The sequence below is a fragment of the Carettochelys insculpta genome, chromosome 1, assembly GCF_033958435.1.
Source record: "Carettochelys insculpta isolate YL-2023 chromosome 1, ASM3395843v1, whole genome shotgun sequence".
Lineage (NCBI taxonomy): Eukaryota > Metazoa > Chordata > Testudines > Carettochelyidae > Carettochelys > Carettochelys insculpta.
Genome location: NC_134137.1, coordinates 121,357,676 through 121,383,948, shown reverse-complemented (window position 1 = coordinate 121,383,948; position 26,273 = coordinate 121,357,676). Strand labels below are relative to the sequence as shown.

The 26,273-nt window shown below is 41.1% G+C and overlaps 1 protein-coding gene across 2 annotated transcripts in view; it reads left to right on the top strand.

Annotated features, from left to right (window-relative positions):
* The window catches only part of RASA3 (RAS p21 protein activator 3), a 205,485-nt gene that overhangs the window by 137,750 nt on the left and 41,462 nt on the right, over positions 1 to 26,273 (top strand). For both annotated transcript variants that reach the window (XM_074990917.1, XM_074990928.1), the window contains exons 5-7: positions 315 to 391; positions 22,923 to 23,003; positions 24,381 to 24,453. In XM_074990917.1, the coding sequence (XP_074847018.1) occupies positions 315 to 391; positions 22,923 to 23,003; positions 24,381 to 24,453 (231 nt within the window). The remainder of the gene's footprint in view (positions 1 to 314; positions 392 to 22,922; positions 23,004 to 24,380; positions 24,454 to 26,273) is intronic.

Genomic DNA, 26,273 nt, shown 5'->3' with positions numbered 1-26,273 from the left:
GATATTACTCTTGACTGGTGAAGTGCAGGCTCTGCTTTCATCTTTAAATCATTTTACCTTTTTAGTCTCAAGGTAGCCAGTCTAATCAGAGAACAGGTTTTTATGGACTGAAATTCGCTTAGGAAGCTAGCCAGCTGATCTCACTTGACTAGTAGAAATGCTGCTGAGACTGTCTAGCTATTTAGTTAATTAATAATTAAACTATTTTTGTGATGTGGCGACTGATATATTTGCTTTGTTTTTAAGCTGGAATGTTGTGCCTGGCCATATAATGCTGTAATTTTAATGTGGCATTATATTATTCTGTATTTCAGGGAAAGGTACATCTAGAGCTGAGACTGAGTGAAGTCATAACAGACACTGGTGTCATTTGCCATAAGCTTGCAACACGGTAAGATCTGAAATATAACCACAGAATAATAACCGTAACTTGACAGTGATTTGCACTTTTTAAAATTAGTAAAAATCTATGTTATGAAGGTATGTCAAGTGTAAACAATTGACAATACAGCATTTTAACATTAAAGAACCAAATTACATATTAAATCTGGATATTTCTGAGCTCTCAACTTTAAATCACCTAATTCTTTATTTGAGATCTGATCAGCAATTCATAGTTTTCATTATGTTTTTCATGAAAAGGCCCAGCTATAGTTTAGGCTTTTTTCTATATTACTTTAAAATTTAAACAGTCGTCCCAACTGAAGATGAAGTTTAATATTAGAAACACAGCAAAACATACCATAAATGTCCTGATACTTTAATAGGATTGTACAAGTACGTTCACATCATAATCTGCATAGTGATGGAACATCATTTGTCTTATATAATGATGAAAGTCCACCGGCAATTATAACAGCAAACTCACCAACAGCTATTCCAGTTATCTCACAAACTCCTCCCTGAAAAACCCAGAAGAGTTTAGATTTGTATTATATGCTCTGAGGCTAATAAGTTTTGAGTTCTGTCAGACCCAAGAGCAAGGCAGTGGAGTGAGTTCCAAAATCTGACTGAATGTGTATATCCTGGCTCTGAAGGCATACTTTCCAGTTCCAGTAGATATACGTGCAATAGCTCAACCAAAGCTAGTGTGATAAAAATAAAAGTGTAGCTACTGTGTGTTGGGGTAGCTGCACCAAGTATGATCCTATCTGAAACCCTAGCTGAGCTCTTGTGCAGGTAGCCTGTCCTGGCTTTTTGGGTAGCTCTAGCTACATTTCTGTGTTTGGTGCGTTAGCTCTGACTGACGCTGGAAATTTTACATCCAGGTCCCTAGACTCCCCATGTTTTAAACCGGGGGACTACTAGCTTGAATAGCTCTCCTGATTCATTGCAACTGCTGCAGTGTCACTCAAGGAGAAGCAGTCTTTCAAATCGTTGGGGCCTGATCCATTTATGCTGTTGGTGCTATAAGAACTTCTTAGTGATAACATCAGAGATCTTGTTTTGTTATAACCAGTGAGGTAGCCATGTTAATCTGTTTTCTGACAAACAAAGCAGCAGTCCTGTAGCACATTAAAGACTAACAAAATAACGTATTAGGTGATGAGCTTTCATGGAGCAGACACACTTCTTCAGATCTGGAGATAGTGCTGTAAATTTCCAGACTGCTTTTTTGTTTTGTTCTATTAGGACAAACACAGACAATGGAGGAAATGCCAAATCCCTGCTTGCACTTCAGCCTGGATTTTTTAAAATAACTTTGCTGAACCCAATGCTTTTGGGTTAATAGCACACATAAATGATTAATTCTGTGCATACTGCTTGTCAGTTTATTGACATGGGGAAAGGAGAGTGAGCTCCTCGTGCTTCTTTAAATCTCTCAAATGCAGAAGGAAGCTTGTTTTTCTGGAAGGAGTACAAATATGTGATAGGATGGATTTTAAAAGGGCTGGCTCCATAACAAGTCCTTTTACCCAGGAGGAAAAGCTCTTAACAAAATTAGCTGGCTTGGAGGTGTATTTTGCAGAATATATTTATCTGGTTCAATGTGTTTCTCTTCACTCTCTCGCTGCTTTTCTCACTTCTCAGTCCAGCACGCAACCTGCTTTCCTCAGTTCATTCTCTACCACTCACCATTGTCGTTCTTCCCCATTTTTGCATTTTTTCCTTTTGTAACTCGAAACTATAATCATGGATTCGGTATTAATTAACCTAATTTGATTTAAAGGGCCCTGTTTAGCATTCAGTCAATTACTGGGACATAACGCGACTGTCTCTAAATGTTAGTAACCATGCCAGCTGGGTGCTTTGCCTTTGCTAGGTGCCTAGGGCTAGCTCATGGCTACTAGCATGCTGTAGACATGCTGTTAACACTGTTCTTTGCAACATACACAGGACCTGTAACTCATGCCTGAACAACCATATCAGTTGCTCCTTGTCTTTCCCAGTGCCCTTGGTAATAGGCTGCCCCAGATGCTGTAATTGCATTTCTGAGTGCAGGCCTTCTGGCCATCAAGCCTCTGTTAAGGGACTGTGGGATAATTGCCCAGATTTTCCCCCCAAATGTTCGGGTGCAAACATGGTGAGGCAGCGATGCACAAACTGACTGACAAAGCTGAATTTGTGGGGCGGTCCATACTTTGCCACAACCTGTTTAAAATGACGTTTGTCAGTGAAATCAACCTTAACCATTATAACAATGTATTTTTCATTGAATTCCCTAAGCACTAGATGGTGTTAGTAATGAGAAATTGGTTACTGGCTTTCTACTTTCTCTGATGTCTTGTCCTGCTGTGAGGCTGCACGTATGTTACTGTAAGTGACAGCACCTTACATGCCAACAGTTGTGTGGAATTTCCTTTCTAATGCTTTTTAACATGAATCCTCAGAGACAAGTTTTAAATCCCTCTTTGAATCTCCATGTAACCTGAGATTTAAGATGATCGCTGTTTTTTTTCGGTTTTGGTGTTTTTTGGATGCTGTCAATATTTTATATTGGTTTCCGAAACATTTTGTAAACTTGTTTCACAAGGCATTATTCAATAAATAGTATGTATTAACTTAGCGTTGAGAAGTCTCGAGTTACTGCCCACTGAGTCTTTGGTAACAGATCACAGCTCCCATGACCCATATTCCAATATTTAAATGCACTGGCCCTGAGAAATAAAACCTATAAATAGGAATCCAGGGCAACTCTTATCCTACTGACAATCCTTCCCAATCCTCTGCTGTTTGCTCTGTAGCTGATCTGAACAGGCCTTTCCTGTTGTGGCTGGCCTGGGAAGTGTCCCAGTGTATTGTTTGCTATTATGAATGGGTGGGTAAGTTTTGAGTTTAGAAGGAGAGGTAGAGAAGATAAGCATTTATAGAGCATGCAGTTAAAAACAATGAAAATCCCTTTGGTAGGGTTTATGAGGGCTGTACATGTCATTAGAGGAGGGAAAGGAAGCAAGCGCAGAAAGAAAGGAGACATGATTACACTGGAAACACGGCACTGCAAAACAGCCTGTATATTTTAATGCAGTACCTTTTTAAATTATTGTTTTAGCTGCATATACAAAGCCCCTGCAGATTGCTGCTATGTGACTTTTCCACCAGATGACTCCTTGCTCATGCCGGCACAACTTGATTCTAATGCACAGCCATATAAGGAGAGAAAACAGTAATTGTTTAACAAAGAAATCTCTTCCCATGATCTGTGTAGATGGAAAATGCCAGAGGAGGGACAATGGAGAGGGAAGAGAGGGTGGAACCTTCCTCTTATAAAATAGTTCATGAATGAAAAGTAGAGACTCAATGAAGTAGAACAATGGAACCACGATTATAGATCTGTCAAGGCTCCTGGTGTTGTTTTGAATAGGACATGGAAGTGTTTAAGGCAAGGCTGAGATTGTACTTTTAGTGAGCGAATAAGATAAATCTCTCATATGCGAAAGGGAACCTAAAATGTTTACATTTTTCAGCAAATCACATTTTGAGGCTTTTCTCTCACATTTTTATTTTTATTTAAGCTTTTCTTTAGAGCTCATTATTTTGTCTTATCCCTTCACATGCCATACAGTATTCTTCAATAGCCAGACAGTGTGAGATCAGGTTGACACTCTAGGTTTTCTCAATTAACTCTTCTTCACTTCCTGATTTTCATGGATTTAGTTTAACACCAGTGGTGTTTAACAGGATCGTTTGTAGTTTATTTTTTTTCACAATAATATGTAGAAAATAGAAAGTGTCCTGAGGTAATTGGTTGGAACTAATCTATAAATACTGTTATATTCTAGATCAGGGTCAGCAACCTTTCTGAGGCGGCATGCCAAAATTTGACCTTTTGACCTCTATGTACAGTCTGAGTGCCAGTGATAGTTTTTAAGTAGAACTATTAGTGACATTAAAACAGCTTCATTAATAAACAAATAAAGCTGCAGAGTTTTACTCTTTAGATGGTGGTTGGTAGCATTGGCTGGTCTTTTGTTAATCCACAGGCGGCACAGCTTTGAGCAAGCTCCTGGCTGTCTGCGGGAGAAGAGGCGGGCCTGAACCCCAGCCTCCCATGCCGATGAAAATCGGCTCGCATGACACTCTTGGCTCCCACGCCAGCAGTTGTTCACCCCTGGTTTAGCTAGACCAGAACAATCCAGATTTGCTGTTTATCAGGAGAACGAAGGCGGCATCCAGTGGGCCAAATTTTCAAAAAGCCTGTGATGTGAGCAAACTTTTTGTGCCCCCAAGAGTGGAAAGACAAATAATACAGCTCTGTGCCAGCAGACTGAAAATTAGGGTTGGCCAGAGATCTAACTCCCCCTTTGACACAAATGAGACATACCCATTGGCACAAGGAAGCCGAGATCAGTCTGTCACCCACCTCGTATCATGCCCTTGTTATACATGTCTTCTGCCTTTGTGAACACGGCCACTGCCATGGCCGCTGGTCTTGCCAGGCCTGAAAGCAGCTGGCACCTTTGTCTGCTGTAAAGTAGCATGAGCATGAAGCTGGGTAGGTGCATTTCACTGAAAGAAAACATCAGTAAGATGGATCATTAGAATTGCTAAAGTCTGAACACTGAAACTTTAGGGAAAGCAAATAAAGCCCGTAAAGCATCTGGGTTTTCTGAAGGAAGCAAAGATGATGTGTAACGTCTTCCCTGAAGCACTGAGTGCTTTCGTGTAGCCCTTAGCCACTAAGCTGTTGTGGTTTATCAGTATTCCGTGGAGGCTCTGGCAACTACCACCTCACAGTCCCACAGCAACGAAGGGTCCTGTGGCACCTTATAGATCTCTGTCCCAGAGACTAGAAGGAGAAGCATTAGTGAATTAGGAAAACAGGTGCAGGCACTGTGCTGGGCTGTGTGTGTCCCGATTCGCTATAAATGTATAAGAACTCTAGCTTACCCTCCTATACTGCTTTGGGGAGTTATTCATCACCCCATTGTGGACTTGCCAGGGGCCCTGAAGGAAATGTTGAGGGACTTTTCAGCTGGCAGCCTGCTCCCTCCTGACCCCAGCCCTCAGAGAGTTGGTCTTGTGATCCTAGAGTGAAACACGGGGTGACACTCAAGCCAGGGGTTCATCCTGTGTAGACAGTGTGAGGCAGCAGCCTGTTCAGCTATGCCTCTAGCCTGAGTGCATACTGCAGGCTCGTTCCCACAATGCATAAAGTGGCATGGCCAGCTCCCTACAGTAATATATACTACCTATTGTGGGGCACACACAAATCCATTGTATGGCACAGAATGCCGGTGCTGTCTGCTGTGTGCAACCAGGCATCAGCACATTCCATTCAATTCTGGAAAAAAAAGGTGGTTTGCACCTGTCTTTGAGACTGTGCCTCTTCCCCACAGCTTGGCATGCACAGGTGGCTAGCTGCACGCAGAGCCACTTAGAAAAATCCCATGTGCCAACACCTCCTGTTTTGCTGCAGGAAACAGAGGCTATAGGAGTTAGTATGTGATGCTCCCGTTTGGTCCTTGATCAAACAGTTCAGTGTTACATGCTGGAATCTGGAGTTTTGTCCATCTGTCTTAAAAGAGGAGGGGGGCAGTTGTTTCTATTGTAGAAAACCCTGAGCCTCACTTTGCCCACACTAACAGAGACATTCAAAAGTAATACTTCTGACTTCAAATGTTCCTATGGAAGAAGACATTTAAGTCTCATTGGAGCTGTATGGGAGCTAGGTTTCCAGCTCCCTTAGGCTGCTTTGAAAATCCCAACCTGCATCTTTAATTATTTATTTAAATATTTATATTTACTCAGTGTTCCTATATTGCTCCTTCAAGTGTTAGCATTGATGGTGCCATCTCTCTTAAGTTATTTTTTAAAAAAAGAAACCTCAAAATGGCAAGTTTCTTCTTGTGCTCCTTTTGTTATTTCCCAACAGCGAATTTGTACAGCTGAGTTGTAGCTCATGAAGGATGCTTATAGATAGCCATGCTGACTGACTTGACTTATGTGGCCTTAGCCATCATGGCAGCTTTTTGTGTATAGTAATAACAGTCTTCCAGTGACTGACTCACGGATCTATGCAAATATGGTTGGTAAATGAAGCATTTACAAGCAGGAAGATGTGGAAGCAGCGCCATATCAATTTATGAATGCTCTACGTGCTCTGTGGTTATCTGTGTGCTATTGGGGCTGGATTCCATCCGACTTAGGAAACTAAGGACTGATGTCCATTTAATAATTAGATCAAGCTAACTGTGTTGCCCAAGTGGTGAAAAATTTTGCACCATGACTATCAAAGTCAGGTCAGCCCAATCCATGGTATGGAGGCAGCTTGGTCAATGGAAAAATTCTATCATCCACTTAGCTCCCACCTGTTGGACAGGTAGATTATAAACCCTTCTATCAAGATGGGAAGCATCTGCACAGTAGTGCTACAGCAGCACAACTGTAGCACCGTAACAGTGCTGCTGGAGAGTAGACGTACACTAAGTCAGGGGCACACAAAGTGGGGAGCAGGCCCCTCAAGGGGAGGCATGACATTTTATAAGGGGGACACAGCACAGTCGGCTGCTAGGTCTCAGGCTCATCCAGTTCATTAAAAATGTTGAACTATATTACTGTTTGTGTGTGTGTGTGTGTGTGTGTGTGTGTGTGTGTGTGTGTGTGTGTGTGTTCACATTTATATACCAAGTAATAAAGTTTTTACATTCTACATACTTATTATTTTACACGCACCAAAAGGGTTTTTAATCTGTCTGTCTGTCTGTCTGGGTCGGTCAGTCGGTTGGTTAGTTACTGAAATTTCCATTGGTTTGGATTACGTTAGACAAGTTGGGGAACGCTGCTAATTGCAGGGATGAAAAGTGGGGCCCAGGTAAAAAGTTTGCTCACCTCCGTGGAGGGTATCTAAAGAAGGTGAGCTACTTGGCTGCCATTGTGGGGGTGGGGTAGGAAACGCAAGTTGCCGATAGATATCCCTGCACCTAGAATGTTCTTTTTTAAAAATCTTGTTCTCTTGTGCCCTGTATTGGTCCTGCTGATAAGGATGAATGATACATTGTTCTGAAACAGTTGCATGGCCTCTGTACTGGGGTCACAGCTCCCCAGTCAAACCTGGAGAGACAGAGACTAAGTCTGACCTGTCTAAGGTAATCACAGTTGCCACACAGGCCCTGGTCTGCATGGCAGAATTGCACCATTCTATTTTAAGAGAGGTGGCAGTCTGAGACTTGTCACCTGTGTGAAGGTACCTGTGGAGGTGTACTGAGAGACCCAGAGAAGGCACAGCAGAGCAGCTAACCAAATAATGGTGACACATGGAATTCTAGTGCTTTTAAGTAAAATTAAAACACATAGCATTATTTCCTATTCATCCAAATGAGGGAGAAACAATAACAGAAAATGTGGAAATGGCAGAGGTACATAATGATTTATTTGTTTCACATTTCACCAAGAAGGCTGATGGAGAGAAGCTGTCTAACATGGTGAATGCTAGTGGAAATGGGGTAGGTCAAGAAGTTAAAATAGGGAAAGAAGACATTAAAAATTACTTTAAAAAGTTAGATGTCTTCAAGTCACTAGGGCCTGATGAAATTCATCATAGAATACTCAAGAAGCTGATGGAGGAGGTATCCAACCCACTAGCTATCATCTTTGAAAAGTCATGGAAGTCGGGAGAGATTCTAGAAGACTGGAAAAGGGCATGTCCTTATCTATAAAAAGGGAAACAAGGACAACCCAGGAAATTACCAACGAGCCAGCTTAACTCCAGTGACAGGAAAGATAATGGAGCAAATAATTAAACATCTGCAAACATCTGGAAGATAATAAGGTGATAGATAACAGCATGGATTTGTCAGGATCAAATTATGTCAGACAAACCTGACAGCTATCTTTGATGAGGTAACAAGTCTGGTGGATAAAGGGGAAACTGTGGACTAGATATACCTAGACTTTAGTAAAACATTTGATACAGTATCACACAACCTTCTCATCTGTTAACTAGGTAAAATGCAACCTAGATTGGGCTACTGTCGGGGGCCGGGGGTACGTAACTGACTGGATAACCATTCACAGAGAATAGCTGTTAATAGTCTCTTCTAGCCTGGCTGTGAACCAACAAGTAGAGTTCCATGGGGGGTCAGTTTTAGGGTCAGTTTTGTTCAATATCTTCATAAATGCTTTCAATAACAGTACAGAGAGTGTGACTATAAAGTCTGAGGTGACACCAAGATGGGAAAGATTACAAGTGCTTTGGAGGGTGGTGTCAGAATCCAAAAAGATCTGGACAAACTGGAGAAATGGTCAGAGGCAAAGGGGGTGAAGTTCGCTAAGGGCAAATGCAAAGTTAGGGAGAAACAATCAGTTTCACACGCACAAAATAGGAAGGGTCTCCCTAGAAAGGAGTACTGCAAAAAACTGCCTAGGGATCATAGTGGACCAAAAGCTGAGTATGAGTCAGCAGTGTGCCAGTGTTGCAAAAAAAAGCAAATGTGATTCTGTGATGCATCATCAGGAGTGGTGCAAGGAAAGCACAGGAAGTCATTTTTTCAGCTCTGCTCTGCACTGATTAGGAAAGATGTGGAGAAAATGGAAAGGCTCCGGAGAAGAGCAACTAAAATGATTAAAGATATAGAAAATATAACCTGAGTGAGAAGATTAAAAGAATTGGGTTTGTTTAATTTGGTAAAGAGAAGGTTGAGAGGTGACGCAATAGCAGTTTTCAAGTGCCTATAAAAGAATGTTACCAGAGGGAGGGAGAAAAATTATTCTCCTTGGCCTCTGAGGATAGGACAAGAAGCAATGGGCTTAAACCGCAGCAAGGGAGGTTTAGATTGGAGATTAGGAAAAATTTCCTAACAGTCAGGGTGGTTAATTACTGGAATAAATTACCTCGGGTGGTGGTAGAATCTCACTCACTGGAGATATTTAAGAACAAGTTGGATAAATATCTAAAAGGGAAGAAATAGATGATGGTTAGTCCTGCCATGAGGGCAGGCGACTTGGACTTGATGACTTCCTTAGGTCCCTTCCAGTTCTAGTGTTCTGTGATTCATTTTACCAACAAACATAATTTCCTCCTTTATAGGTTGTGTCATGATTAATTTGCTTTCACACAAATTCCTAGCTTTGTCAGACACTGGGACAAATAGCATGACTATAAAATCTGGGTTAGATTAAAAAGAAGATTTGGAGCTGAATGTCATCAGTAAATTAACGACACTCCAGGACCACATGCTTCTGTTGCCTTCTCTGCATATGGATAGCTGTAAAGAGAGGGAGCTACCAAAATTTTTAATTAAAAAAATCCTTTACATGTTGTTTTGTTATGAATGGTTTGCTAACACAGGAAATATGATCTTTCTAGTTTTCCACTTGATAGAACATAGATATTAGTCTAAAAACCAACGTCAAACTGCAGTTCTTGGGAACGTGGGATGCAAATGGCTAGTACTGTAGGGTGTATTGATGCAAACGCTCTTTATTCTCTCAAGTAAATTGCCACTATGAGTCATGCAGGCATACAGTGCACAGCAAATCAATTCTGCATACTCACTTTTCTCAGGGTCAGATAAAGTACGTTTTCCTGAATTCGATTAGAGCTGAATCAGTCCAAAATAAGGGTGATGCTGAATGGGACTTAGCAAGTTTAATGTGTGCATCGGTCCTAGCCATATTTGCAAGCATTTTGCCTGTTGTCTGTATCCACTAAAAACTGCTAATAAACTAAAGCAATTTCAGGGTTTCACTTTCAGTAAATGTGAGCGTCCCTTTAAATGTGTCAGAATCTTCTGTTTCTTCAGAGTATGCTGTGTATCAGTAGTCTGCTGACTGGAAGAAAGGGGTGGGGTCCACAGACTGTTTCTAAGGGGTCTGTGAAAGGTGACAGTGAAAATAGTTTCAGATTGCAGAACTGGCATTCTCTGTTCTTCTGATGAATCAAAAGTTTGTGAGTGCCCCCACACCTGCAGCTCAAATCCTGGAAGTGTTGTGGTTACTTGAGAAGCCCCCAGTTAGTGCCCTTTCTCATGCGGTGTCAAGTGCCGCGCCAAGCACGTGTCGCCTTATAGTTTGTCTGTTCAGTCAGTTTTCAGTGTAAGCCTTCTGTAATGGGGGTTGCTGGCCCATGGGTTGAATTTCCAAAGGGGTCTGCACTTCTGTTGGAAAATTTGTAGGGATCTACAAATGAAGAAAAGTGGAAAACTACTGCCCTACATCAAATTGCTTTTTCCTTTTTGTTGATGTCAAACTGCATCTTAGGCTTGTTTTTAATCTTGTGTGTTTCATAACCAACTGAAAAAAAAAAAACCCAAAACACTTGAACTGAGATTAAACCAGATAGCATAGGGTGTCTGATAGTGCAGCTCTGAAGTACTGTGAAAGAAGTCCTTTCCAATCCAAGGTATGCGGTCTAGAATATGGAACTGGAGGAGAAATGCACATGCATAGTAAGATTTTTCTTCCCTGCCACCTCAGCCCAGTCCTTCCTTTCTTCCAGAATCCCTGAAAGCTCCACCATTTTGCCCATTCTGCAGGTTGAATTAAATTCAAGTTCCTCATCCTTTCCCACCAGGCTCTCCCACCCTGACATTTATTTCCTGTCTCCTTTCCTTCTGTTGACTGCTCTTCACCAGCCTTTTACCAAATGTCAGTGTTCCTTTCGCATCCTTTCCCTGTTTAGTATCCAATCTTCCTTCAACACCGTCCTTTATGCTGGACACTCTTTTCTTTTCCTCACATTCCAGGCAAGCATCCTTTTATTCATAACCCTAATTAAAACTACGCTGCTTCCGTTAGGCCTTTCCGCAATAAGCTACCCCAAGCAGCGACTGTTATTTTAAAGCTGGCACCATGGTGAGATCAAGCCATCATCTCAAACAGCTAGTGCATTATGTGTGAGGCGACATTTGGAGTGCTAGACAGGAACTGATCTATTCTAAGTCAGTCTATTTCCACACTAAGTGCCAACATTATTTAAATAACTTGAGGCTGCTTCCTGTTTTATACAGTAGTAAACATAGTCAGAGCTAATAAATGAAAGTTGAAAAATTCATGCATAAATGCTTTTTAAATGCATGGATGGGTGAATTCTGAGGGCAGTAGCTTGCCAGAACACTAGTATTGGCGTAATCTCAATGAGGGTTACACACTTTTCTGTGCCCCAGCAATCTAGAGTTATGGAGTTTGCATACATACAGTTACTTAGAAGTAGTCAGATGTGACTCTAAATGTCAATCATACTGGAGGGAACTATGTAAGTGAGTGTGTGGTTATGGCTCAGTAATTACACCACACCCTTCCTTTCTCAGGCTATGTCTATGCAGTAGTGTTATTCCGGAATAAGCTATACTGGGGTAGATTTTTCTGAAATAGTGCAGCTACATGCAAACTGCATTTCGAAATAGTGGTCAACTATTTTCAGGTAGAATGTCAATACACAGAGAGCCTATTTTGAAATAGAGCCATTGGATGCGCTATGACTTATTTCAAAATAGGCTCTATTCCCTGTCTGCAGAGCCCTTATTTTGATCTGCCGTTAGACAATACCATTGTAGTATTTGGAAATAGCTAGGAACGGGAAAGTTTTATGCAAAAGAAATCACTTTTATTTTACGTTTGCAGTTCGCAGCTCTTCGACAAAAACAATGCAAATCAGACTAAATCAAAATATTATGCAATGGTAAAATATTGCATTTGAGTGTATTAATGTACAATTCAGTATGTAAAAGCAGAGAAGTATAATTAATAGGGTAGGATCCAAATCCCATTAACATGGTTTGTACAAAACAGTTGTCAGTTTGCTCTTAAATTTTACATGTTGACTTTTTTTTGGAGGGAGGGGGATTTCAGGCATGTGTTCCCCCCTTCTTCTAACCCTCCATCTCCCCAATAAAGGTAAAGAGAGAGCCATTGTTTTTCAGCAGTACCATTCTCAAAATGCTATGTATGTTGTGTGAAAGGCTGTATGGAATACTCCACCTATAGCAGCGATCTCTGTTGTGCCTTTGAGACACAGCCTCGTGTTGAGTGCTATATGTTGATTGGGTAAAAGTTTGCCGTTCTGACCTAACAATCTCTAGGTTCGCCCTCCAAACTGGATCAACAGCTATAAGGAACTGGAAGAGCTCTTATTTGGAGGATGGTCGCAGGCCCTGCAGGAATTGTATGAACTCTGTAAAAATGTGATAGCACAGAATTTATTACAATTACTAATGGAGTTTACAATCAAATATCTAGAGTGGTTACATACAGATTACTTCATTTTGTGTACTGGTTTTATATAACTAATCCAAGTGCAAATATAGCTAGGTAACACCATACTCATATTCCCTCCTGATGGACTCAAGGAGTTGAAGGACCAGCCTCAGTCTGAAGGTGGTGAGCGTGAAACATGTTACAGCAGAGGAAAAAGTCTAAAGAAAACACTAGTCTAGTAAATGAACAAAAAGAGTGAACCAAAAAGACAATAGACTTCCAGAGTGAGAGAGCAAACAAGAAGAAAAAAGCCCTTTGGTGGTAGGATGTTAAAGGTTGCCCTATGTCAATTTAGCCCAGCCTTTCCAAGCCAAAACTAGACTTCCATACCCTAAGATTTTTGAGGGTACATGTACCTGACTGGGAATGGCACTAACACCCTCCTTTGAATACGCATAAGATCTCACTTTGCAGCTTTATTAACAATCTCTCAAAATGGGCATATGGGGCAAGATACCACCTAACAGCCATGGTGACCTTGGCCTTCACTTTGCCATAAACAGGATGGTTGATGGGATGGGGCCATAACATCCTGACACCACATAAGATATAAAAATGCTGTTAACTAGCTGTGGGAACATGGATGCACTCCGTCTTATCTATGTCTCTCTGGGACTGTCCAGATGTCCATACCTACCTAGCTCAAGCTAATGTCTTACAGAGTATGACCCCTGCAGGCCTCTTGTATTACTGCTAAAAAATGGAATAAAAGGTGAAGGGAAATGGCAGATACTATAGACTTAGTCTACATTATAGTATATGGAGGTGCAAATCTCATAGAGCTGGAAGGGACCTTGGAAGGTCATCAAGTCAGTCCCCTGCCCTCTTGGCAGAACCAAGCACTAGCCTTTCCCCGCTCCCCAAAAAATATATTTGCCCCACATCGTTAAATGATCCCCTCCAGGACTGAACTCACAACCCTAGGTTTAGCATGCTAAGGCTCAAATCACTGAGCAGTACCCCTCTCTGAGAAGCACTGAGGAGCAGAATGTGAGCTTGAGCGCCTTGCTGTGGGCAGCAAACTCCTTCCTGCATGCCAGGAGTCAGGCCTGCTTGGACCTTACTCACAGACTGCACGCAAAGCTGCTTGCATCCTACCTGTTGTACACTTGTGTAACACCACACACACTGGTCTAGAACAGGGGTGAGCTAAGTGGGGGGAGGCCCTCTGGGGCATGTGAAATTTTGTAAGGGGGGCATAGCAAGATCAGCTGCCAGGTCTCAAAAATGTGGAATTGTGTTATTGTTTTTATATATGTGCATTCACATTTATATACTGAGTAAGAAAGTTTTTACATTATATATATTTTCTCACACATGCCAAAAGTTTTTTTTTTATATGAACATACCCAACATTTCTATTTGTTTGGATTACATTAGGCAGATGGGGGTGGGGGGGTGCTAATTGCAAGTAGGAAAAGTGGGGCCTGATGTAAAAAGTTTGCTCACCCCTCATCAAGCATATGGTCACTTCCAAAAATGCTATCCAAAACTTCCAATAGAAACCAAGAAAAAATAGGGTTTAGTCACTGAAAATTCAGTCATTTAGTATCCTTCATTACTTCTGTGCTTTTACAGTATGTAAGTGAAAAAAACCCACTGCTTTACAAATAGAACTGTGTGGAGTTTTCTTTTGCTACTCGTAACTGACACTATACTGAGCTGCTCTACCCTTGTCTGCAGTTTCTGTGACTTGTATAGCAAACGGCAAGCAGAGAGATCTTTCCAATATCTTTAGAGAGTAGGTAGGTAGAAATGTTTTGTGAACCCATTTAAAGAGAAGATCTGCATGAAATAGCTCTTTAACATGCTCACTCTGAAACAGAAGGCAGGTAGGCAATTTAATCCTGGAAAAGTTGTGATGTGGTTATTTTCACAGCTTCAATGGCCTGTGCTGTGCTGTGTGTTCTAATGGAACTTTCACAGGAGCAGTTGTCATGGGATGTGCTCCAACTTAAAAATCAAACTTTTCCCCAAAAATCTTTCAGAAGTGAAGTGTCAAAGTGTGACTAGGCATGCCAGAGAAGAATTTCAAGAGCAACTAGCTAAAGACATAGAAAGGGTTTTACTTAAGGGCCATCAGAGGCAGGAGGCCTGCCTGCCAGTGCCACTGGATGTTCAAAGAGGCTAAAAGAATGCTCAAGGGAGAGTAGGCTGTTGCGGAGAAGGTAAATAAATTCTTTCCGTCAGCTCTCACTGCAGAGGAAGTGAGGGAAGTTCCTGCACCTGAGCCATCATTTTTAGATGACCGATTTGAGGAACTGTCCCGATTGAAGTGACAGTAGGGGTGGTTTTGGAACAAATGGATAAGTTAAAAACAAAAGTCACCAAAACCAAATGGGATTCACCCACAAATTACAAAGGAACTCAAATATTAATTTGCAGAACTACTAATTATGGTATGTAACCTGTTGCTTAAATAAGCCTCTGTACCTGATAACTGGCATGCAGCTAAAGAAATGTGATTTTTAAAAGGTTCCTAGAAGCCATGGTGGCAATTACAGGCTGGCAAACCTGATTTCGGTACAAGGCAAATTGGCTGAAACTATTTTAAAAGAACAGAGTTATCAAACACTTGGATGAACATGATTTGTTGTGGGGGAAGAGTCAATACGGCTTCCTCAAAGGGAAATGGCCTTACCAGCAATCTAGTAGAATTCTTTTCAGGAGTCAACAAGAATGTGGGCATGGGTGATACAATTGATATATTATAATTGATCTTTCCGATAGCATTTGGGGAGGTCCCACACTCTAAAGACTCTTAAACAATCATAGGATAAAACGAAAGATGCTCTCATGGATTAGTAACATGTTAAAAGTTAAGCAACAAAGGGTAGATATTAATAATCCATTTTCAGAATGGAGAGGGGTAAGTGGCAGCGTTCTGGAAGTGTCTGTAGCGTGCCCAGTGCTGTTCAACATATACATAAATGATCTGGAAAAGGAGGTAAACAGTGAAGTGGCAAAGTTTTCAGATGATACTAAACTGTTCATAGGTAAGATCAAAGCTGACTGTGAAGAGTTGCAAAGGCATCTCACAAAACTGACAACTACACAACAAAATATCAGATGGAAATTCAACATTGCAGAATAATGCGTGCTGGAAAACAGCATCCCAATTACACATACAAAATGAGGAGAAAGAAAGAGATCTTGGAGTCACAGAGAATGTTATGAACGGTTAGGAAGGGGATAAATAAAACAAAAATTATGATGATGCTACTATATAAATCCATGGCATGTTCACACCTTGAACATTTCTGGTTTACTCTATATTTTAAAAAAGTATTCAAATTGGTGAAAAGCACAGAGAAGAGCAAGAGAAATTATTACGAATATTTAACAACTTCCATATAAGGAGAGATTTAAAAAAATGGACTACTCAGCTTAGAAAAGAGATGGCTACAGGGGTCTGTAAAATCATTAATGGTGTGCAGAAAGTGGAGAAGGACGTGTTGTTGTCACTTCATGTAGCTGGGACCTGGGTCACTCCATGAAATTATGGGCAGCAGATTCAAAACTAGCATAAGGAAATACTTCACACCTGCATAGTCAATATGTGCAGCTCACTGCCAGAGGATTACTGTAAAGACCAAAAATATAAGTGGGTTAAAAAAAGAGTGAGGTAATTCTGTGGAAGATAGGTCACTCCATAGCTGCTAGCTGTGGTGGTCAGAGAGCAACTCCATGCTCTGGGTGTTCCTAGGCCTCTGACTGCCAGATGCTGGGTCTGGACGACAGGGTGTGAATCACTCAATCATTTTGCTTTCCTGTTCTTTCCCTCTGAAGCATCTGACACTGGCCACTGTTAGAAGACCAGATAGCAGTCTAGCTGGACCATGGATCTGACCCATTATGGCTGTTCTTATGTTCCTCTCATCTACTCTAGTTAGAAAGAACACCTAACATTACTCTAAATCAGTGGTTCAGAAACTGTGAGTTAGAACCCCAAAGTGGCTTATGACCCATTTTAATGGAGTCTCCAAGGCTTGCTGGGGTCCAGGGCCAAAGCCTGAGCCCCACTGTCCCAGGCCATAACCCAACAGCTTCAGCTTCAGCAGAAGTCCTCCCACCTGGGGCTGCAGCCCTTGGGCTTTGGCTTCCTACCTACCCCTCAAGCTAGGGCCACAGGGAACTGGCTTCAGTCCCCTTTCCTGGGGTCATGTTGTAGTGTTTGTTGTTAGAAGGGGTCATGATGCAATGAATTGCTGCTGTAAATGAGGTATCTGACAGAAAAACTTGTATGCGTCCCTAAAAGATACGCTTTAGATCAAATAGATGTTAGGAGTTTGATGCAGAAATTATCAGGTGAGGATTTTGACTCATGTAATGAAAATAGTCCCTTATGGTCTTAAAAGCATTTATTTTATTTGTGCTTGACTTTTCAAATGTTTTTATAGATCTGCTTTCTACAGAGTGTGTATCTGGGAGTATACTGTTCAATGTCAGTTACAATGGTATTTTCCTGACTTGCTACTTTTTCATAAACTTTCTAAGAATCTTTGTCTGCAACATAGGGTTGAGTCATCCTGAAAGTCTCTTACTAACTACCTGCTGAGTAGTAGTATATTGTTGAATTACAAGGAGGTGTGTTTCTGGGTTTTTTTTATTACTTTCTGATTTAAACCTAGAAAGCCTCAAACTGGAAATGTTACTTCTTGAGTTTTCTTAGGTAAAAGGCATAAAATCCCTTTTTGGCTGTGGCTGCTGTAGCATCCCCCTTTTGAAAGGGGGATGCTAATGAGCCACTTTGGCAGATGCTAATGAGGCGCTGCAATGCATATGCTGCGCCTCATTAGCATAACGGTAGCCGCACATGTTTCAAAAGTGCTGCTTTCGAAATGGATGCTGCCAGTGTAGATGGGGGCCTTTCAAAAGGACCCCTGGACTTCAAAAGCCCCTGCTTCCCATTTGGTGTTGGGAAGAAGGGGCTTTTGAAATCTGGGGGGTCCTTTCGAAAGGCCCCTGTCTACACCAGCAGCGTGCATTTCAAAGCGGCACTTTCAAAATGCGTGTGACTGCCATTATGCTAATGAGGTGCTGCATATGCATGGCAGCCTCAGCCTTTTTGTGTTGACTTCGACACACATATTAGTTTTGAAAAGAGAATGGGCAAGTGTAATGTAGTTTGCCTCCATTACTCTGAGAAGTCACAAAATGTAGTAGGTTATTGTCATCAGTTTTCAACAGTGCTTATGAATTAGTTCAATTTACATGCATTAATGAAACCATTGCGTCTAAGAGATCAATGCCCTTTAGTAATGCAAAGTAGTTAATCAAGATCATTATCTCTTTACCCACATATATGCAAACAAATTGGTTTGAGTTATGTACAGGTTGAACCTCTCTAGTCCAGCACTCTTTTGTCTAGCAATATCCATAATCCATCATGATTTTAGTTAGCCGGACAATCACTTACCATGGGTGTAACCAAGTTTCCTGTGGTCCCATAAAGTTTGTTTGCAGCCACCAGTCCTGGTTGTCAGTATTCTGTGCTGCTGTTATTTAGCTGTCATTTGCCTCTAAATGTCTTCTAAGAGCCCGGTAAGCAGTGCTAGAAAATATTGACTTCCTGTCATCTGGCAAATTCATTCAGCACCAGTCAGCTTTGAGGGTACCAGATGAGAGAGGTTCAACTTCTATTTTAATTTATGTTTTTGAAGGCACAGTATTTCACTTATGTGCTGTTAGCAGTTGAATCTACTTCTCTGCTGTGTCTACACTACAAAAATAACTTCGAAGTTGCTTACTTCGAAGTACAACTTCAAAGTAGAGCGTCTACACGCACTCTACTTTGAAGCTAAACTTGGAAGTAAGGCACTACTCCATTCCCAGGAATGGAGTAAGGACTTCAAAGTTGGTCTCCGTAGGTCTTCCTTAAGTTAACTTCTAAGTAAGGGAAAATGTGAGTAGACTGTCTGCTGGCTACTTCGATGTAGTGCCAAACTTCAAAGTTAGTTTCTAACGTAGATGCACCCCTCCTGAACCAGGGCACACCAAATGTAGTCTCAAGAAAACTGAGCTTCATGTACTGTTTTAGAAGCATCATCGACAGTTTTCTATGTATAAAATAATCCTTTAGTCATTTAACTGTCTGTTAGTCTATAAGGTGCCACAGGACTTCTCATTGTTTTTAAAGTTGAAGCACTTAATTTTGATTGGTATTTTTAAATTGATGCCCAGCCACCACCCATGCCTTTGCAGAAAGCGATGGGACAATGAACTAATTCTCTGTGGTTTTTAGATGGATATGTTTTATCTAGCTAATGGAATCATAATGTGATTGTTAGAGCAAAGATGCAGCTATTCATTCTAACACCTTTGCTGCTTGTCAGTTACAGCGAAGTCCGTCCTACCTGGGCAGAGGTAGGATTGTTTATTAACAGCTTCCCTGTGACCAAAGAAAGCAGCTCATAATTCAGAACAGTTCCACAGTTATGTTTTTTCATAGCTGGTGAACGCACATTAAAGCTGTGAATTAAAACCTTTTGTGTTGCTAAATTTTAGTGCATCTCTCACTGGTGTGCAGTGAAACATGGGAGCAACAGTGAGCCTCTCTTCAAGCTTTCTTTCCATTCTGTCAAGTCAGCAACTCAAGTCTGTTGCATACTTTCTCTGTCCTTAGATGTTAACTGCTTTAAAATTACCTGGGAGGCATTGGAGCAGCTTCTGTCAGCATCTGTTTCCTGTTTTTCTGCATATTGTTTCTTTCAAGATTGTTTTTTGCTTTTCTCATTCCCTTTGCACACACAAAAGAAACAGAACACTTACACTTGAACTCAGATTCATCTTGACTGTTCAAGTACCTCTCAGTGCTCTGCTTTCATGGTTTTCAGAAGTACTCATACTAAAAGAGGGAGAATATTCTGTGTGCCCACAGTTGTGCTTTCATCTTAGACTTCTGATAGTTCATCCTCTATTTCAGGAGAACTGGACTGGAAATGATTCATTTGTGAACACAGGAAAACCTGCTCTCTGAAATAAACCTTGGAGATGGCCTTTCATTTTCTTGATCATCCTCAAGAGAAAGCAGAGCAGGCATAAGTTTGACGTTGGTCCTAGTTTTGAGTGAGAGTGTGCTTTTTCTTCCCTTAATGATTGTTCGGTTCAAACAGGAATGTGTTTTGGTCACTCTTAATAACATCCAGGCTATGTTAATTTAAAAAGTAGAACTTGCTGTAGCTGATAGGAATTATTTTAAGGACACTAAAACTGAACATATGCTTCTACTTCTACTTCTTCTGGGCTGGGAGAGTCACTCAGCACGCTAAGCCAGACATGTAGAGAATTAAGTCTTGTCTATGCAGAAGGTGCATTTGTAACGGGGTCGTAGCGCAGATCAGAAATAAAACTGGCCTGCCAATATCCAGTGTGTCTCCTTGTTGGAAAAGTGTCTGCTTCTGCTGATCTTGAACTTTTGTTTTGCCAGAGTATTCTGAACCTTAGGAAGATTTTGCCTAGGAATAAAATATTGTAAGGTTTGGTTTCAATTTTTAAAAAATGTACCACGTAATAAGGTGTTGGTTCAGAATATGAAAATTGTCATTCCTTGGGAATGGTTATTTAATAACACTAAAACTTAAAAAATTCCTTGCTTTTGCTCAGTTGTTCACATTCAGGCCAAGTCTCTCTATATATCTGTATATTACACTTCTTGGGACTTCTGCAGTCAAACTGCATGTGACAGCTGAAAACATCAACTCACTATGCAGCAGCAGGCAGAACATCTAACTGAGTGCTGGGAATCTTTAAGACATGGTTAAGAAGGCGGAAAATATATTGCCTCTTTAAGAATCCATGGTATACCCATATCTTGAATACTGTGTGCAGATGTGGTTGCCACATTTCAAAAAAGGTATGTTGGAATTGGAAAAGGTTTAGAAAAGAGCAAGGAAAAGGATTAAGAGTATGGAACATCTTCCATATGAGGAGAGAATAATCAGAGTTGGAGTTTTCAGTTTGAAAAGAGATGAGTAAGGGGGCGGGGAGATGATAAACATTGCTAAAATCAAAACAAGAAAGCAGGCCAGCAGCACTTTAAAGACTAACAAAATAATTTATTAGGTGATGAGCTTTCATGGGCCAGACCCACTGCTTGAGATCGTAACCATGCCAGAACAGACTCAATATTTAAGGCACAGAGAACCAAAAATAGTAATCAGGTTCTCTGTGTCTTAAATATTGAGTCTGTTCTGGTATGGCTAGGGTCTGAGGAAGTGGGTCTGTCCCACGAAACTATTTTGTTAGTCTTTAACGTGCTACTGGACTGCTTTTTTGTTTTGATTGTATATAGACCAGCACAGCTCCCTCTCTGTATCTATAAAATCATGACTGGTATCGAGAAAGTAAAAAATGTTATTTGCTGTTTCTCATAACACAAGAACTAAGGGTCACCAAATGAAATATACGTGCAGCAAATTAAAAACAAGCAAAAAGAAGCATTTCTTTATACAGTGCATGGCCAGCCTGTGGAACTCTTTGCCAGAGGATGTTGCGAAGGTCTTAGACTAAAATAGGGCTCAAGGAATAAATTTTAGAATTCAGGCTTCAGGAATAAATTTAGCTTCTGTTTGCCCGAAAATGAGAATGGGGGATGGGGAATGAATCCCTTGATAATTACCTGTTCTGTTCATTCCCTCTGGGGCACCTAGCATTAGCCACTGTTGGAAGACAACATACTGGTCTAGGTGGACTTTTGGCCTGACTCTGTGTGGCTATTCTTCTGCTCTTATTCCAGAGTGAGCGTGTGTCTATACAGGGAGTTTTATGAGTATAGTCATATCAGTTTATCTTATACGATATAACTTTCCCACATAGACCAGTCCCTAGAGATTTTCACTGATTAAAGCAGCATCTGTGTATTACAGAATTTCATTAGAATGGGATACAATCAATGCCAAGCTGAAGTGAGAAAATCACACTTTCATTTATAAAAATTGCAGCTTCCCTCAAATGGAAATGACATCTACTTGACCTACTAGCTTCCTTCTTCACTGCAACTACTGTAGATTATACTGCTATAGTCATTTGTGCAATGAAAAATTGTGTGTGTGTGTGAATGTACATGGGTTCGTACATAAGTCTCCATTACACAGGTGCCGAGAGAATACAGTCTATAACACTCATCGCAAACAAAAGTTATGAATAACTATAAATAACACTCAGTAAACAAAAGCCACCTAGATACATTTAAATTTCAGTATTCTTGTAAACCCAGGGCTGTGTTGATACAGAGTACAGTGTAATTTGACAGTGTGACAAAGGGAAGGGAGTGCTTTTAAAAGGATCAGACTCCTGCCTTTTGCCTCTTCTGTAGGCATTTCAAGCATGAGCTGCTTCAGCACACCCATCTCTCATCACTTCACTGCCTACAAGGTTTATTTCTGTTCCTTCCCTCACCCCTGTCATAACATCAACAAACTCACCAATTCAACAATGAATTTGTTTCAGAAGGGAGAATCCTAGAGGCTCTTTTGCCTTTTTTGCTAATAAGTGCTAGTTTCCTTGAGAGCTTTTTAAATTGTGAAACTTGAAACTACACTAACTTACAGTAGTTCACTCTTTGGGTGGGGTGGGAACATGAAAGTTAGAGCAGCAGGGTTTTCATCTTAAAAAGATTTCTTGCTTGGAGGAAGTCAGAAGAGGGTGAGTCAACCATTCTAGTTGCATTCTGTCCCTCTGGTATCACATCACTTATTTCTTAAAAGCAGAACTGAAAAACATGTTCGTTCATTCTGTCTGAGTTTCATTGTTAGGATATTTCACTGGTATGGGAAAAAATGAATCTGTCATGATTATCTGCTGCCTTGCAATGTTGGCTATGTAATCCAGCAAATTAAATTTTGTTAAAGCACATACACCTTCATGCATTACTTGATTGAGTAAGTGCAGTTACTTATCTCATAGCAGGATCTTTCTGCAGTCTTTCCTCATCTTGACAGTATTATTTGTACTACAAGTAAATATTGATATGGTGGCCTTCACGATAGAGTTCATGTCCTCCATACCTATAGTAGTATCTTTTATAACTTGATTGTAACTGATATTTTGGGTGTTTTCAGAGGCCTTCAAATTAAGACTCCTCTGTACTTTAATGTTGCTTTCTAGACTTAATGATGCTATTACTTAAATTGAGAAACAATTTTTCAATCTAAGATAAAAAGATACAGGGTTATGCTAACGCTATTTGTGTCCGTAATAAGGAGCATTCTGAAAATGAGAAGACATCAGCTTTTGCAATCTCTTCAAACTCTTCATATTTTGTCTTCCTTTTGTTGCTTTTCCTTCAGAGTTCTCGAATGCCAAGGCCTACCAATAGTGAATGGACAGTGTGATCCCTATGCCACAGTTACCTTAGCAGGACCTTACAGGCAAGTATTGAAAACTAAAGAGCTTCCACTTTATAAGGTTTCATATCAAATTGTCTGGCTTTTCATTCACTAGAAATCTGCATTCTAAAATTGAGAGATTATTTGGCCTTGTTATTTATATAATATAATTAATAAGTACAAGTACCTTGAAGCCTGTTGCAGTTTTGCTTCTTTTAAAACTTTGAACATAACAAACTATATACTTTGTGGTCAAGCTCAACTTGTGCAGCTTGTTATTTGGCATTTGGAGGTCACTGTTCTACCAGATTGCGTGGTTGTGAGGGGTAGAAAAGGGACTAAATGCATAAACACATTTTACTTTTGTGCTTTATTTCAGTATGACTTAAAACATCAGGGGTCTTTTCAGCTATGTGGCTCAGCTCCTTAGTGTCTGTGGAAAGTGCTATACATAACCCGATGCTGTAATTTAAGTTGTATCAGGGTAACGATACGCTAGAATGGATAACACTGTAGAACAGATCTTAGACACTACCATGTACTGAATTACTTATTCTGCAACTGTCTTGTTCAGCCTAACAGTAAACATAGGCACGTTAATTTGAAGTTAAATTTTGCGCATTCCATCGTTATTTTTTATGTTATTGGGCACCTCAGTGGCATCTCATGAATTCTTATGCTGAAAGAAGCAAAGTTGAGCTATTCTGTGACCTCAGAAGTGCCTAATACAGATACTTCATAGTATTTTACAATGGAACAAGGTGGGGGTGGGAGAGAGGAGTGTTGGTGCTGTGAATGAGAGATGTCCTTGACAAGTCGTTGGCTCACATGTGGAGCAGGCTTTGAAGGTTGATTGGTCCATCTCCTTATCTTCTGACTAGGTATCTTGTTGTGCCCATCCCAGGTGGTACCACATTTGTGCTATATGGTTCAGGAGCTGTTTCAACTACCATATCCGATACATGAAATTTGTTTAAATTAGTATTATTGAAATTACAGTTGAAATGAGTTTTTAGTGATCGTTACATTGCAGAACTGTTATGATTGCACTTAAGAAGGAACTGGTGGCAAACATTGGTCTCACCCATCAGTTTTCTTTTGCTGCCTGTCTGCAGAAGCATGCAGTTTAGTACTTCCCATAGACTAGTAATTGCCCAATAATTTTTCTTGGAGGGAACAGCTTACACATGTAGGGCCCAAGAGCACACATTTCACTGTGTGCATAGCAATGGTGAATACTCAATTTTATTTATGACATTTTGCGCACGTGTGATATCCTCCCCCACAAAGAGGTGTGCCTCGTGTTCTGCATGGAATCTACAGAACAAATCAAACCAATCAGTTTACTTCTCAGTTCTGTAGTTGCTCATTAGGACTGGGTACTTCTGTTAATTTTCACTTTTCTTTCTGTCCGCGCAGATCTGAAGCCAAAAAGACTAAAGTTAAAAAGAAGACGAACAATCCGCAGTTTGATGAAGTGTTTTATTTTGAGGTTGGTATTTCAAAGGAATGAACGCTAAACTGAAATACTGCCCTGTAGGTAGCTGGCACCACATCCTGATCCATATTGTGCCAGCTGTCTTTGCTGAAGGCCGTTTCACAATGCTGAGCCAGAAGTGGATCAGACTAGTCTGCTGAGACAATACTGCATCCGTTTTCCAAGCGACTGGAGTTGAGCTCTCTGGGTAGTGTCTCCTTCTCAAAACCATTTCCTGTCCCTCCCAGCACAGCCAATTTTTGAGTTCATTCCGCTCAGTGATTTTTCCAGATTGTGGTTGTGTAGCTGCTCCATCCTGTCTTCCCGGATCGATGGTGGGAGGGTTGGTCTTGCAGGAAATGTGAAGGACTTTAAAAGCAATGGGGGAAATCCATCCAAGACTGAAAATATCTGATTCATTCTTATAGCCTATGTAGTATTTTAAAATGAGTCTAGATAAGGCAAAATGCAATTCTTTTAGAAGTGCTGGGTTTTTTCCTTAGCAGGAGCAATACGGTAGACCTCCGACTTGTGCGGAGGTTGTGTTCTTGCACAACCCCGTTTAAGTTGCATTTCGTATAACTCGGGGGAGCCAGGAAACTAACCAGCTGGGCTCTGGGCTGACCGCTGCTCACAAGAGAGGGAAAACATCCGTCCGAGATGGGCCCTCCCCCTCTTCAGAGCCACAGAGGAAGGCAGCCAGTGAGTTCCACGTCTTCCTGTGGGTGGTGAGGCTCAGGCTTTGGGCTTCAGTCCTGGGCTGGCAGATGGCAGGCTCCAGTCATGTGGTTTTAGACTCAGGCCTTGGTCTTGGGCCATGGGTGCCATCCCTTGGATTATTACCAGCCTTTATCGCCCCCAGCTCCCACTGCCTCTCCAGCTGCCCATCCATCATCCCTGGCCCCACTAGCTCTTGACCTATCTCCTTATCCAGAGCTTAATTTGTCCCCCATCTGGTCAGACCTGGGTAAATTTGCTGTGAAAAGCAACATTAAGAAACATACACACATTGTTTTGCAACAGCAGACTTACTAGCTAGCAAGTCTCTTAAACAAACAAACAAACGAAACAACAAAAGACAAGATGTGCAAAGCTTCTTCGTGTTTCTATTCTGTTTAGGTCCAGTCAAGAATAGAAACAACTATACATTTGTTTATTCTTGAGTTTGGGGGAATAAAACCCCTCTAAATAAATGATTGATTGTAATGTGTCATTTATAATATTTCTAATAAGCAGTGAGCTGAACATGTATATGTGCATGTTTATTTTTTCTAACATTAAGTAAGTACTTCAGGAAAAATCACCAGAGCAGCCACCAGTAACAGGTGGTGGCGACACTCAGGGGTCACCAATTTGGAGCGGGTGGGGGGATGTTTGAGAACCCCTAACTGCAGATAGGGGCAAGGGTCCAGTGTTGTACTGTACAGGTGCTGTGAGTGGCAGAGTCTCAAGTTCCCCGAATGCTCACATGGGCAGCTAAGATCCAACCCGAAGAGCTGAGTCCATACTTCTTTATTTAGGGTGTCTTCCTGATTCTTTCCCTGCTCCCTCCCTCTCCCCCTTGTCCATAGCTCTTCCTGTTCTCAACAGGAAGTCTGTTTTACACCAGCTTCCACTTCCCTGTATGGGGAGCCAGTTTCATGGCTTGGAAATTTCACTCAGGCGGTGACATCATAGGGTCAGAGCCACAGCTCGTTTAAATTGGTGTAGAACACGGAATTCAGTGAAGAGGCAACAATCTACAGCAGCGGACAATCAGCCCCGTCATTGCCACAGCAGAGTGGCTTCTCTGGAATTGATGCTGTCACCCTACAACAGGCTGACCCCTGCTGACT